This window comes from Erinaceus europaeus, chromosome 12 (assembly GCF_950295315.1).
Source record: "Erinaceus europaeus chromosome 12, mEriEur2.1, whole genome shotgun sequence".
NCBI lineage: Eukaryota > Metazoa > Chordata > Mammalia > Eulipotyphla > Erinaceidae > Erinaceus > Erinaceus europaeus.
The window spans coordinates 34103220-34118752 of NC_080173.1; the positions used below are offsets into that span (position 1 = coordinate 34103220).

A 15533-nucleotide genomic window follows, 5' to 3' on the forward strand; every position below is an offset into this window, starting at 1 on the left:
CTGTATGCTGCCCAGGTTAAACCTGACCTCCATGTCGCTGGAGGAATCTCATGTGCTGTGATGTCTGTCTCTTGCATTCTTTCTGTTATCTGAAAAAGTCAGTACAGATCAGAGAAGCCTTATTACCAAAGCAGGGGGCTGGGGAAAGGAGGAAAGTACAACATAGGATATTGTTCTTCTAGGCTATAGCTTAGTGAATGTAACTTCTGAACTATAAAATAGGTTTCCTATGTGTATACACTTTTTTTTGATTAATAGTGGTTTACAAAATTATAAAATTACATGGTATAGTTCCACACACCACACCCAAAAAATTATTTACCTAGGAATTCTATAATATATTAACTTTTTCGTTTACTGTTTTATTTTTAGTGGATAGTTGAAGGTTCTGCCTATTATTGAATATAGACAGAAATTGAGAGGGGAAGGGGGAAGTAGAGAGGGAAAGAGATAAGATAGCTGCAGCCCTGCTTCACGACCCATGAAGCTTTCCTCTTGTAGGTGGGGACGAGGGGCTTGAATATGGGTCTTTGCACACTGTAATGTATGCGCTTAACTGTCTGGCCCCTAGGTTCTGCCATTTCTATCTTTTTAAATTTAAGTGTTTCAGTATTTAAAGTAATTTAAAACATTTTTAAAGCTTTTTTTTTTAAACCTAGATTTTTATGATCACACAGCTTAAGTATGAAGTGTGTTCCTTTTATTCAAGAAACTTTGGTATCATAATTTCCTTCTTATTATTTTTTTTATTAAAATGATCTGAATATTCCATTCCTCTGCGTCTTTTCTTTCTTTTTTTTTCTTGCCTCTAGGGTTATTGGTGGAATTCAGTGCCAGCACTATGAATCTGCTGCTCCTGGAGGCCGTTTTTCCCATTTTGTTGCCTTTGTTGTTACTGTTACTGTTGCCACTGCTGTTGTTGTTGGATAGGACAGAGAGAAATGGAGAGAGGAGGGGAAGACAGGGGGAGAGAAAGATAGACACCTGCAGACCTGCTTCACCACCTGTGAAGCAGGGGCTTGAACTGGGATCTTTTTTTTTTTTTTAAGATTTTATTTATTTATTTATTTATTTATTAATGAGAAACATAGGAGGAGAGAGAAAGAGCCAGACATCACTCTGGTACATGTGCTGCTGGGGATTGAACTCAGGACCTCATGCTTGAGAGTCCGATGCTTTTATCCACTGCGCCACCTCCTGGACCACTTGAACTGGGATCCTTACATCGGTCCTTGCACTTCGTGCTATGTGCGCTTAACCTGGTGCCTGACCCCCCCCCATTCTTCTATTTCTGTCCAAGTGATTTTACTTGTATCATTTTTCAATTTTACTGTGTATTATGATTGACTAGGTTAATCAGATCTGTATTCTTATTGTATGTCACTCTTCTTTTAGCAATCTGTGTATCATGTTCAGTCACTTTTCACTAACACTTTTCCCTTATACTCTTTGTGAACTATGAAGTAGGATAACCTAGTCATGTAAAACTTAAATTTCAACTAAAATGAAGTGAAAATTCATCTTCTGTTATATTTTGCTAGCCTTACTGCTTTATTTTGTTTTCTACATAACATTCTTTTTTTTTCCTGTTTTCTACATAACATTCTTTTTTTCTTTTCTTTTTAAATTTTTGTTTATAAAAAGGAAACACTGACAAAAACCATAGGATAAGAGGGGTGCAACTCCACACAGTTTCCACCAGAACTCCGTATACCATCCCTTCACCTGATAGCTTTGCTATTCTTTCTCTCTCTGGGAGTATGAACCCAGGGTCATTATGGGATACAGAAGGTGGAAGGTCTGGCTTTTGTAATTGCTTCCCTACTAAACATGGGCATTGGCAGGTTGATCCATACTCCCAGTCTCTCTTTCTCTCTTTCCCTAGTGGGGTGGGGTTCTGGGGGCTCCAGAACACATTGGTGGGGTTGTCTGCCCAGGGAAGTCCAGTTGGCAATCATGGTAGCATCTGACATCTGGTGGCTGAAAAAAGAGTTAACATAGAGCCAAAAAAATTGTTGACTAATTATGAACCTAAAGACTGGAAAAGTTCATATGAACAGTTGGGGGGTCTCTGTTTTGTAGATAGTTAGTAGGCCTAACTAGTTGTATTCTAAAGAGCCCACAAAGAACCTTTCCATCATTACAAAAAGTTCTCTTTGAGGGTGGACAGGACAGTTCAAGTGTATATCCCCACTGAAAGAAGTTTGGTGGTCTGGTGTCTTTATCTCTCTTTCCATCTGGAAAAGTTGGCCAGAAGTGATGAAGTTCTTTTGATCACACTTTTCCTTCAGTAATTTTGTTTTCCTTGATCGGTGTTTTGCTCTATAATATCTTCACCTTTATATTCTTTCCTGGGATGGACTTTCTGTTTTTTAGCACTCAATTCAGTATCATGCTCTTCTCAATATTTCTTTGTTAATTTGCTATTAAGTTTCTTTTTCTGCATTCTTTTTAAGACATTACTTGCTGGCCACTTTCAGCTTGAATAGCTGTGTCTCCTTACTCTTATTTCACATGCTCCTTGGTTAAGGTTTATAATTCTATTTATAGATGAGATTATTGCCTCAAATAACTTCACTTAAAGATGTAATGTACTAATGTGTTTGAACTTAGCTCTAACAAACTTTTATTTCTTAGTACTGATCACTAGGCAAGATACTTATTTTTTGGTACAGTTTTAAATGATAATGGACTAGCTTTGTATATTTGAAAATAGTTATGGATGAAAGAAAATCAAACTTAGAATGGCAAGAAAGCCATGGACCAAAGGAGAAATGGAACCAGGCAGTAGGAATAGATAGGTCAACTAGTCCTAGTGACTTATCAGACTTGTCTTCTCTAGGTGTCCATCACTTATGTTTATCTCTGCTCATTTTGCATTACTTTTTTTCTGATTTTTTTTTAAATAAAGATCTAAAAGTTGGATTCCTTTTTGACTATGGTAAATCATAACTAGTTTATAGCACCATTTAAGTTTCAGGTTCACAGCTTCAGTAAATGGATTTGTCTTGACAATTATGTTACTACCATTCCAATAGAACACTACCCCCTAAAGTTGTTTTGTACTCCTTTGTAATTAGTGTCACCCTTGCTCATTCCTGACCTTTTTATTTCTATAGATTAGTATTGCCTGGTTTACAATGTTATATAATTAGATTATACAGAATGTAAACACCCCCACCAGTTTTTATTTTATTTTTGGTGTTTGGTATTTGCACAGTGATTCTTCTCCCAGCAGCCAGTTTACTCCTCCCCATCCATTTTTATTTAATTAATTAGTTAATTAATTAATTTTTACCAGAGCACTGCTTAGCTGAGGCACATGGTGATGTAGGGGGATTGAACCTGGGACTTGTTTTTAAATTTTATTTGTTTTTTTCATTATTAGATAAAGTCAGAAAAATTGAGAGGGGAGAGGGAGATAAAGAGGGAGAGAGAGAGAGATAGCTACATCCCAGCTTCACCACTTGTTAAGCTTCCCTCCTGCAGGTCGGGACCAGGGGATTGAACCTGAGTCCTTGTGCACTGTAATATGTATGTGCTTTACCAGGTTCACCACCATCTGGCTCCTGAACCTGGGACTTTGGAACCTCAGGCATGAAGATCTCTTTGTATAACCATTATGCTATCTCCCCCAACCCCAGCCATTTTTCTTTATGATAGAGGTGGAGGGGTGAGAGGTAGAGGGGGGGGTAAAGCCACCTGTAACACTTGTCCCACTACTTGTGAAGCTTTCCCATGTAGGTAGGGGCCTAGAGCTTGAACCTATGTCTTTTCTCATGTTGAAGCATGCTACCAAGTGAATCACTACCTGGCCCTGCCCTTTGCTGGTATATATTCATTTTCATTGTGGAGGGGTAATAGTTTACAGTGCAGCTTTTGACACATGGGTACAGTCTCTCATCTCCCTATAAAAGTTCTCTGCAGAATCCTAGGTCTTTTATTTTTTTTTCATTATTAGGCAACAGATAAAACTGTTGTTTGGGGAGTCCGGCTATAGCGCAGTGGGTTAAGCGCAGGTGGCGCAAAGCACAAGGACTGGCATGAGGATCCCGGTTCGAACCCCGGCTCCCCACCTGCAGGGGAGTTGCTTCACAGGCGGTGAAGCAGGTCTGCAGGTGTCTATCTTTCTCTCCTCCTCTCTGTCTTCCCCTCCTCTCTCCATTTCTCTCTGTCCTATCCAACAGCAACAACAATAATAACTACAACAATAAAACAACAAGGGCAACAAAAGGGAATAAATAAATTAAATAAATGAAAAAAATTTTTTTTAAAAAAACTGTTGTTTGTAACTTTTATTTATTTATTTTTAATTTATGAACCATTATGTCCTATTAAAATGAAAACCCTGACATTCACTGAAGCTTTAGTGCTTCCTTCCTCTCAGCATTAAAGCATATGATTTTCTGAATGCTCACTTTGTAAGGTTTTAGATAAAATTTGTCAAAGATTTGTCATACTTGAAATCATATCTTAACAGATTTTTCTCTCATAATGCTTTTCTTCACTTGGTTAGATTTTTTTTTTTTTTGATCTTTACTATCCTAGATTTTTTTTTATAAGTTTAATTAAGATGAGACTTGTGTTTTAAAAATTTCAGCTAATGTCTTAAGAAAAAGTGTAATACATACAGAGTAGATACAAATCAAGCTTTTTTTTTCTTTCCTGAATTTAAGTCTATTCTGCATATCCTAATATTTTGCAAGATGGCAAATGCAGGTGCATTGTCAGGTATATGGTTGACTTTGCAATTTCAGTGGTATAGTTTAAAGTAAGTAGGATATGGTTATTACATCGTTCTGGAGTCGGGCGGTAGTGCAGCGGGTTAAGCGCAGGTGGTGCAAAGTGCAAGGACCTGAGTAAGGATCCCCGTTCAAGCCCCTGGCTCCCCACCTGCAGGGGGTCGCTTCACAAGCGGTGAAGCAGGTCTGCAGGTGTCTGTCTTTCTCTCCCCCTCTCTGTCTTCCCCACCTCTCCATTTCTCTGTCCTATCCAACAACAATGACATCAATAACAACAACAATAATAACTACAACAATAAAACAACAAGGGCAACAAAAAGGGAATAAATAAATATAAAAATAAAAATATACACATCATTCATGTTACCATAATTTGTGCTCATTTTTCCATTTTTGAATTTTTTTAATTATGAAAAATTTTATGGAAGAATTTTTGACCTATGTATCAAGTCATAGAATTAGTTTATTTGTAAAGGATAGATGTATCTGTAAAATCTAAGTCATTGGTTTGAGTTCCTGCCTATAAATGTCTATGATAAGTTTAATTTCCTAATAGTGTTCAAAAATTTAAGAAATGATGTTTCTTTTATCTTTTCAGAATCTATACAACCTCCTGGCTTGCTTGTAAATGATGCTGACTTGAGACTGCAGCAGCAGGATAACTCCAGTTCCGGCACTACTGAGATCCATACGCTGTTTAACTTGCTGTCAGAAACACTAGCAAATGCACGCCATTCTGATGCGGTACTGACAGAGACAGTCAACAAAGCCTTAGGACTGAGCACTGGTGAAGCCTATGAAGACCTGAGACAAAAACATGACTATGAATTAAACTCCACCCCAGATAAGAAAGAATATGAGCAGCATACTTGTGTAAAGATTGAAAACGCACATTTTAAGGGTACTCAGAGCCCATTACTAGAGACTGATAAATCATCTTTAAAATATCCTGTTGTCATTTCTACCAGTGAAGTAGGGAGTGGCCATAAACTACATTTGAAAGAAGTAAGCATGCATCTTTTGAACACCTTTGATGCAGTTGTGCCTCAATCTTTTTATTATTATTATTATCTAATAGGACAAGAGAGAAATTGAAATTAAGAGGGGAGGAGAGATAAAGAGGGAGAAAGAAAGACCTGTCTCACCACTTGTGAAGCATCCCCCCAGCAGGTACCTTGCGCATGGTAATGTGCACTTAACTGGGTATACCACTACCTGGCTCCTCAATCTTTTCTTTATCTTTCTTTTTTTTTTTTTTTTCTTTCTTTTCACCAGAGCACTGCTTATGTTGGTACAGGTGATTGAACCTGGGACTTTGGAGCCTCAGCATGAGAGTCTCCTTGCATAATGTGATCTACCCATGACTTTTTTTTTTTTTTTTGAATGAAGATCATTTCACTGTAAAATTGAATCCCCAGAGCATTGATTTTTCTGAAGAGTGTAACAAAATCTGGATTGGGGTAGTACATGAGACAACTGAAGTCAATGTCCCCCAGTGAGGGCAACAGTGTGGGGTACTTTGTATTTCTCATGCAAATAGAAATGAAGGCTTTTTTTTTTTTAAGATTTTTTAAAATATTTATTTCCTTTCTGTTGCCCTTGTTTTTATTGTTGTTATAGTTATTTTTGTTGATGTTGTTGTTGGATAGGACTGAGAGAAATGGGGAGAGGAGAGGAAGACAAAGGGGGAGAGAAAGATAGACACCTGCAGACCTGCTTCACTGCCTGTGAAGTGACTCCTCTGCAGGTGGGGAGCCGGGGGCTCAAACCAGGATCCTTGTGCTTTGCGCCACTGCGCTGCCGCCCAAGTCCCAAATGAAGGCTTTTTAAAGTATTTCCTTTGAATTGACTCTAACCTTACTAACTCAGGCACTTAGTTTTTTATTTATAATACTTACTAGAGTACTGATCTCTATTTGAGGGGTAAACTCCTAGAAATGATTATATAACCAGGGAGCTATATAACCAGGATGAACATCTTATTCCTTAGTGCTTATTTCTTTTTTTTTTTTTAAATTTCTTTATTGGGGGTATTAATGATTCACAGTCAACAGTAAAATACATAGTTTGTACATGTATAACATTTCCCAGTTTTCCACATAGCAATACAATCCCCACTAGGTCCTGCTCTGTTATCATTTTCCAGGACCTGAGCTCCCCATCCCACCCCCCCCAGACTTTTACTTTGGTGCAATACACCAATTCCAGTCCAAATTCTACTTTGTGTTTCCCTTCTGGTCTTGTTTTTCAACTTGTACCTATGAGTGAAATCATCTCATACTCATCCTTCTGTTTCTGACTTATCTCACTTAACATTATTCCTTCAAGCTCCATGGGGTAAAGAAGGTGAAATCACCATTTTTAATAGCTGAGTAGTATTTCATTATGTATATATACCACAACTTACTCAGCCACTCACCTAGTGCTTATTTAGTATATACTCTTATTTCATTTCCTCTAACCTGCCTTTGAATAAAAATCGGAGGTTTGTCCCTACTTTTTCTCTGTGTAGTTTTTGCATGCATGTGCATGCGCATACACACACACACATATGAAATAGCAAGAGACTGTCTAGGACAGGATATGTGAGGTTAGCACCAAAAATAACTTATTTTCTGACATAGTTAACACTTTTTTTAAATATTTATTTTGGACAGAGAAATATTAAGAGGGAACAGGAGACATAGAGGGAAAAGGAGACACCCGCAGCACACTTTCACTGCTTGAGAAGCTTTCCCCTGCAGATGGGGAACCAGGACTTGAGCCCAGTCCTTGGACATGATAACATGTGCACTCAACCTGGTGTGCCACTCAAAGCCCTACTAATCAGGTTGATAGTATGGGCCAAACCCATCCTCTTTCTATTTTTGTGTTTGTAAAGTTTTACTGGAACATAGCCATGTCTATTCATTTAGATAATGCCTATGGCTATGCTTAGACACAAAACAAAAATGTGTGGTCCACAAAGCCTAAAATATTTTAAGGAAAATTATTTTAATCTGATATTTGAGCATTATAACTTACCATATTGATTTTACTTATTTGTAATGTTTACATTTAAGCTTGTGAACTTGTGATATTAAGATTAAGTGAAAGAAAACTATTGCATTACTCTTTTTTAGGATCCAGATTTAATCAGCATGAATAATTTTGAAGACTGCAGTTTGTGCCCTGCTGTTTCCACTGAACATGGTTTCTCTAGACAATCTAAGTCAAATAATGAAGAAGAGACTGAAATACATTGGAAACTGATTCCAATTACAGGTAAGAATGAGTATATAGGAACTTAGGTGTTTTAGTCTTCCTTTTACTAGGGATTAGAGGGCTTCATCTTTTCTAGATTCTACTCTTAGATCACTTGTTGCTTCATCTCCCTTGACTGACATCTTCAGTGTCTTACTTTGAATCATGAATGTCGTTATTTTAGTCAATATTAGTAACTGAAAAAGAGCCTCTTAAAATCAAGGGGTTATTGGGGTCAAAGGAACCCTCCTACACTGCTGGTGGGAATGTCAATTGGTCCAACCTCTGGAGAACAGTCTGGAGAACTCTCAGAAGGCTAGAAATGGACCTACCCTATGACCCTGCAATTCCTCTCCTGGGGATAGATCCTAAGGAACCCTACACATCCATCCAAAAAGATCTGTGTACACATATGTTCTTGGCAGCACAATTTGTAATAGCCAAAAACCTGGAAGCAACCCAGGTGTCCCAACAACAGATGAGTGGCTGAGCAAGTTGTGGTATATATACACAATGGAATACTACTCAGCTGTAAAAAATGGTGACTTCACCGTTTTCAGCCGATCTTGGATGGACCTTGAAAAATTCATGTTAAGTGAAATAAGTCAGAAACAGAAGGATGAATATGGGATGATCTCACTCTCAGGCAGAAGCTGCAAAACAAGATCAGAAATGAAAACACAAGTAGAACCTGAAATGTAATTGGCATATCGCACCAAAGTAAAAGACTCTGGGGTGGGTGGGTGGGGAGAATACAGGTCCATGAAGGATGATAGATGACATAGTGGGGGTTGTATTGTTAAATGGGAAATTGGGGAATGTTATGCATGTACAAACTATTGTATTTACTGTTGAATGTAAAGCATTAATTCCCCAATAAAGAAATAAATTAAAAAAAAAAATCAAGGGGTTAGGTGCCATAGCTCAGATGGCTTATTGGTGATGTATACCCTAACATGTGTAAGTAGGGGGAAGCAAGCATGATGCTTCCAGTCCTGTTCTTTTTTCTCAAGATTGTTTTGTTGAGTCTACGTATTTTCTGGTTCCAGATAAACATTTGTAACTTTTGTTCTATTCTCTTTTAAAAAAAAAATGTTGGGACCTTGATGGGGATTGCATTCTATTTGTATACGGCTCTGGGTAGAATATGCATTTTCATGATTGTTAATTCTTCCAATCCATGAGCATGGAGTATTTTTCTACTTCTTTGCATCTTTTCCTATTTCTTTGAATATTGACTCATAGTTTTCAGTATACAAGTTCTCAGTCTTTTGTTAGGATTATTCCTGGACATTTTGTTGTTTTTGTTGCTGTAGTGTATGGTACTGATTTGTGGTTTCCTTCTTAGTGTTTGCATAAAGAAATGCCACCAACTTTTTTATGTTAGTTTTAGAACCTGATAATTTTCAGGAGCTTCCTGCTGTATTCTTTAGGTTTTTCTATGTATACTATCATATCACCTGCAAATAGTGAGAGTTTGACTTCTTCTCTTCCAATCTATATCCTTTAATTCCTTTCTCTTGGCTGATCGTTATAGCAAGAATTTCCAACACTATGTTGAATAGTAATGGTGATAATGGGCAGCTCTGTCTAGTGTACGTGATCTAAGTGGGAATGTTTTCAGTTTCTCATCATTGAGTTTGATGTTGGCTGTAGATTTGTATGGAGTCCACAAAATTAAGGAATTTTTCTTCTATCCCCATTTTTTATAGTGTTTTAATCATAAAGGGATGTTGGATTTTGTCAAAGGCTTTTTCTGCATCTATTGAGATAACCATGTGGCTTTTGGTTTTTTGTTTTGTTGATGTGGTAGATAACATTTGTTTGGTCTACGAATATTGAACCAGCCTGGCATCCCTGCATTAATAGATGAATGGAACAGCACTCAGCTTGTTTTCGTCATTTTCAGCACCCTTTTTTCAATTAATAGAATTTAATTTATAATTTTTCCACTGTGGTTTCTCTTTGTCCTCTCCTCTGTAGTTCCTCTCTTACTGGCCTAGAAATTCCACTTCCATTGAGATATGACAGGATTTGAAGAGATTACTTGAGGAGAGTCAGCCTAGGTTTTGTCTTTATGCAGCCATTTTAGCTCTGCCTCCCCACCCCTGAAATTTTAGGAAGAATGAAAAAGGTAGCTTAGGAAGAATGAAAAAGGTAGCTTAGGAGTGGTGAATCACACCTGTGTAAGACCCTGCCTGCAAAAACAAATTAGTAATTTAATATGCTCGCTTTAGAGATGAGCCTGCAAACTTCAAAGTGAATATTGTTGGCCGAAACTGAGTTTCTACTGAGTTATGGTAGTCAGTTGAAACACTAGTCTTTGGGCAATAAATTAAGTACTTTTAAATTATTAGATTAAAAAAAAATCACTATAACATAATCTGAGAAATTGGGTTGAGATTCATATCTTTGATTTCTACTGTATTACTTTACAAAAACTGGATCATAATTAGGTCCTTTACTCCACTGTTCTACTCATCTTTTTACTAGGGACTAGATTTCTGATACTCCTTAGAGTATTTATAAACCATGAGATAAGGATGGTTTAGCAAATGTTTAAAGATTAATTTCAGTAGTACAGATTTCTTTTAGTGATTGCTTACATAAATACACTCATAGAAGTTTTAATAGCTGGAATTTATAATGCTTCATTAGCTAAGTATTTTTGAGTCTGTTTCCAGGACATCTGTTTTCCTTTTCTATACTTTTCCACCTATACCAAAAAAAAAAGCACGATTTGAGGGTACTCTGAAGAGAATTTCCTTTTTTTTTTTTTCTTCCCTTCAGGGTTATCGCTGGGGCTCGGTGCCTGGATTACTACAAATCCACTGCTCTGGGTGGCCTTTTTTTTTTTTTTTTTTTTTTCATTTTGTTGTTGTTGGATAGGACAGAGAGAAATTGAGGGGAGAGGGTAAGATTTAGAGAGGGGAGAGAAAGATAGATACCTACAGACCTGCTTCACCACTTGTGAAGAGACTGGAGCCAGAGGCTTAAACTGAGATCCTTGTGCAGGTCCTTGGACTTTGCACTATGTGCGCTTAACCGGATACGTCACCGCCTGGCACACTCTGAAGAGAATTTCTAATGCTTAATGCAAATACAGATGGGCTTTAGCACCATTCTCTATTTAAAGTCTTATCAGAGAAGTCAGTAAGTGATGTTAGGGAGGCAGCTATTATTTATGAGCTGGAGATAGAAAAAGAATGAGGAAGTAACAGATGCAAGATAATTATCAAACCAGGTTTTTTTTTTTTTTTTTTTTTGCCTGCAGGGTTATTGCTGGGGCTTGGCGACAATTTCCCCCCATTGGATAGGACAGAGAGAAATTGAAAGAGGAGGGGAAAGAGAGAGAGATAGACATCTGCAGACCTGCTTCACTGCTTCTTGAGGGGCATCCCCCCTTCCCCGCAAGTGGGGAGCCGGGGGCTCGAACTGGTATCCTTGCACTTCGTACTCTGCGCTTAACCTAGTGCACCAATGCCTGGCCCGTCAAATCAGATTTTTTTTTTTTTTGCCTACAGGGTTATTGCTGGAGCTTGGTGCTGGCACTACAAATCCACTGCTCCTGGAGGCCATTTTTCCCATTTTTGTTGCCCTTGTTATTGTTGTCATTGCTGTCATTGTTGTTGGATAGGACAGGGAGAAATGGAGAGAGGAGGGGAAGACAGAGAGGAGAAAAATAGACACCTGCAGATCTGCTTCACCACTTGTGAAGCGAACCCCCCCCCCCCCCCCCCCCCGCTGGTGGGCAACTGTGGGCTCAAACAGGGATCTTCTCTTGGGTCCTTGCACTTTTGCTTAACCCACTGCCTTACCACCCAGCCTCCCCCCACCAAATTTCTTGTAGACACTGTGTGACTGATATTCAGAGCTATTTGAAAGCCCAGCTACATATTGCTCTTATATCACCTGAGTGGAAGTAGAAGCACCTTCCCATTTATGAAGGACCTTTTGCAATTATTTAAGGCAGAAGGAATGACTTGGATTTGCTAGCATTTGAGATTATCTGAAAGGTACTCCATATAGGTATCACTAGTATTTGAAGAGAATCTATATGTTTAATGGGTGCTTTTCCCTCAGGAAGCAATGCAAGAAGCCCAGAAAAACAGCTGGGAAAACATGGTGAGAAACAAACACCAGGTGAGAAAACTTCCTTTGTCTTTTCCCCATTGTGGCCTTCTCCATATTTGCTTCTTGCAATCATTAAAGGATCAATTTAATTTTTTTCAGTTATAGGAAGTTTGTACAATATATTTGCCGTTAATTAATTGGTTTGCATCTTATACAATGAATGTTCTTCATAAGTTACTGAATATCCATAGAGGTTACTTTTTTTTTTTTTTTTTGGCCTCTAGAAAATTTGACCTGTTCAAGTTTGGAAATTAGAATATATATATTTTAAATATTTCTACTTATTCTTGGATAGAGACAGAGAGAAATTGAGAAAGGAATAGGGAGAGAGACAGAGAGATACCTGCAGCCCTGCTTCACCACTTGTGAAGCTTTCCCCCTGAATTTGGGGACCAGGGGCTTGAACTTGGGTCATTGTGCACTATTATGTGTGCTCTTAACCAGGTGCACCACTGCCTGGCCTCTAGAATATTTATTTCTTAATCCTCGTCTACAGGATAGGCCGAGAAACAGTCTTATTTTTTTTTTTCTTTTCCTTTTTTTAAAGATTTTGTCATTTATTATAGTGAGAGAATGACCAAAGCACTATTTAGCTTTTTTATGATGGTGGGTGCTATGGATTGAATCTGGGACCTCAGCCGTGCCAATCTGCTACACTTCTTCTAGCTAGCTATTTTCCCATATCTCTGTTCCAGTTTCTTTCAAATAAAAAATGAAAAAATAAATTAAAAAAAAGATCTATCTTTCTGTCTGTATCTATCTATAATCTGGTGAGACAGCATAATAGATATGTAAAAGACTTTTCATGCCTGAGACTTTGAGACCTCAGATTCAGTCCTTAGGATCAGTCCTCATCATCACAGTAAGCCAGAGCTGAACAGTGCTCTGATGACTTTCTCTCTGCATCTCTGTATTTAGATTTTAAATATATATATGTATGTATATGTGACAATATTTATTAATTTTTATCTTGAATTTTCAAACTGAATTCTTACTATGCTAAATTCTGCATATAACTAAGATTTTAGGATATTTCAGATTCTAAAAGTATTCACAAGTACTACTGATTATCTAATGATTGTTTCTGAGCTCAGTCAAACATCTCTGTAAATGGTCATGCCTAGAGTTTGGTGGTAGGTTATTTTATTGTATCTTATGCTTTCTCAAATCTTGAGTGTGCTTTTTTTCTTTTCCTTTTTTTAAAAATTTTTTTAATATTTATTTCCCCTTTTGTTGCCCTTGCTGTTTTTTATTGTTGTTGTTACAACAACAACAATCCAGATGCCATCGTGGATAGGTCAAAGAGAAATGGAGAGAGGAGGGGAAGAGAGAGAGGAGGAGAGAGAGATAGACACCTGCAGACCGCTTTACTGCCTGTGAAGGGACTCCCCTGCAGGTGGGGAGCTGGGGGCTCGAACCAGGATCCTTAAGCAGGTCCTTGTGCTTGGCGCCACATGCGCTACTGCCCGACTCCCTCTTTTTTTTTCTTTTTTTTTTTTTTAATTAGGAAGGAAAGTTAAGTGACTTTGAGTAGATCCTTAAAAAGTTATTCTTTGGAAAATTTTTTTTAATTTACTTTTTTCAATTTGTTATTGCCTTTATTTACGTGATAGAGACAGCTAGAAATCAGAGGGAAGGGAAGATAGGGAGAGAGAAAGAGAGACTGCTTTACCACTCGCAAAGCTTTCCCCCTACAGGTTGGGACGGGGGCTTGAACCCAGGTCCTTGCGCATTGTAACCTGTGCACTCAACCAGGTGCGCCACTGCCCAGCCCCTATTTGGAATTTTTTTTTAAGATTTTATTTATTTATTAATGAGTAACAAAGGAGGAGAGAGAGAACCAGGCATCACCCTGGTACATGTGCTGCATGGGATTGAACTCAGGACCTCATGCTTGAGAGTCTGATGCTTTATCCACTGTGCCACCTCCTGGACAACTTTGGAAAAATTTTAAAACCTTTAGTTAACAGAGCTCTGCTTTCCTGTAAGCACACCTCCCCCCCCTCCCGAAAATGTCTCCTAAGGAAAAGATGAGTTAAAAACCTTAGAACCTCATATAATATAGGAAAAGTACATATACTCTTTAGTATAAAAGCTGATGACGTTCATTCATGTGACCACAAACAAATCAAATAAAACATTTCAATACCCACAAGGTTTTTTCTGTATCCTCCCAGTCACTGATCTCCCTGCCTTCAATAGTAACCTTTAACCTTTCTCATTGCAGGTTAGTTTTTTGGCTTTTTTTGTTTGTTTGGTTTTTTGCCTCCAGGGTTATTTCTGGGGCTTTGTGCTTGCACTAGGAATCCACTGCTCCTGGAGGCCTTTTTATAAAAAAACTATTTAAAAGCAGATTTAGGGTACCTATTTTGAAATAGTTTTAAAACATTCTGATTGAATTGAGATTTTTTTGAAGGAAAAAGTATGATTATGTCGATGGATCTAGTTGTCAAGAGTCAAAAGCTACGGCTAGAGACACAGCTCACCAGGTGGGGTGTGTGACTTACTATGCATTAGGCCCAGGTTTGAATTCTAGCACCACATTTCTGGAACTGAGAGCAGCTCTGGTGCTCTAGTATCTGTCTCTGTCTGAATGAAGAAGTGGCCTGGAGTGATGAAATTGTGCACATGTGAGGGAGGTTCTGGATCTAGAAGAAGAAAAAAAAAAGTGTATGGTTATAGTTCCTGCATCAGCTAGCTGAATGACCATCTCACCTTAAATGGCATAACAACTACTGTGCTGTCTCTTGAAATTATTTTTCAAGTGAAACTAAAATACTTATGAAATTTTAATTTTCAAATGTTTAACTGTTAATGTAGCTATGAAATAAGTTCTTATATGATACTGAACCTTTCCTGGTAAGTTGAAGTCCCTAACATAGAAAGCCGACTATGGAATATTTAGAACAGATTAAATTATCATAGATCATAAGTACAGTGCTGTGTAATTATTCTCACAGCTGTTTAGTTTGGCATTTCTTCAGTTGCCTTCTCAAGATTTTCACACTGAAGGTATTGTCATAATAAACATTAAGTGGCAAAGAATATATGGGCTGGAAAAAAACAAATACAGTGCTTCGAACTAAAGAATATATGGGTTGAATAAACTTTTGGGACTGATTAAAACATATCTATTAAAGTTAGATATAGGGCAGGGAGATAGCATAATGGTTATGCAAACAGACTCTCATGCCTGAGGCTCTTAAGTCCCAGGTTCAATCCCCCGCACCACCATAAGCCAGAGCTGAGCAGTGCTCTGGTGTTTCTCTGTGTCTCTCTCTCTGCAACTCTCTCAAAAATAAAATAAATAAAATATTTTAAAGTTAGATATACTGAATGGCAAGACAGCAGAAATAAGCAAATAACGATTTATAATGATATCATAGCGGTGCTTTTTCTTCTTCTAGCGTTTGC

At 37.9% G+C, this 15533-nt stretch overlaps 2 protein-coding genes across 9 annotated transcripts in view; one reads left to right on the forward strand and one right to left on the reverse strand.

The window, feature by feature from the left end:
* The window catches only part of TASOR (transcription activation suppressor), a 72501-nt gene that overhangs the window by 43132 nt on the left and 13836 nt on the right, over window positions 1-15533 (forward strand). For all 4 annotated transcript variants that reach the window (XM_060203078.1, XM_060203079.1, XM_060203076.1 and 1 more), the window contains exons 15-17: window positions 5341-5747; window positions 7865-8006; window positions 12069-12128. In XM_060203078.1, coding sequence (XP_060059061.1) covers window positions 5341-5747; window positions 7865-8006; window positions 12069-12128 — 609 coding nt within the window. The remainder of the gene's footprint in view (window positions 1-5340; window positions 5748-7864; window positions 8007-12068; window positions 12129-15533) is intronic.
* CCDC66 (coiled-coil domain containing 66) overlaps window positions 13861-15533 on the reverse strand; it is a 78128-nt gene continuing 76455 nt past the window's right edge. For 2 of the 5 annotated variants that reach the window (XM_060203086.1, XM_060203083.1), the window contains one exon: window positions 13867-14767. In XM_060203086.1, coding sequence (XP_060059069.1) covers window positions 14633-14767 — 135 coding nt within the window. In that variant the 3' untranslated portion in view covers window positions 13867-14632. Of the gene's footprint in view, window positions 14768-15533 lie in introns of all 5 variants that reach the window. The other 3 variants (XM_060203087.1, XM_060203084.1, XM_060203081.1) reach the window with 3 other exon arrangements.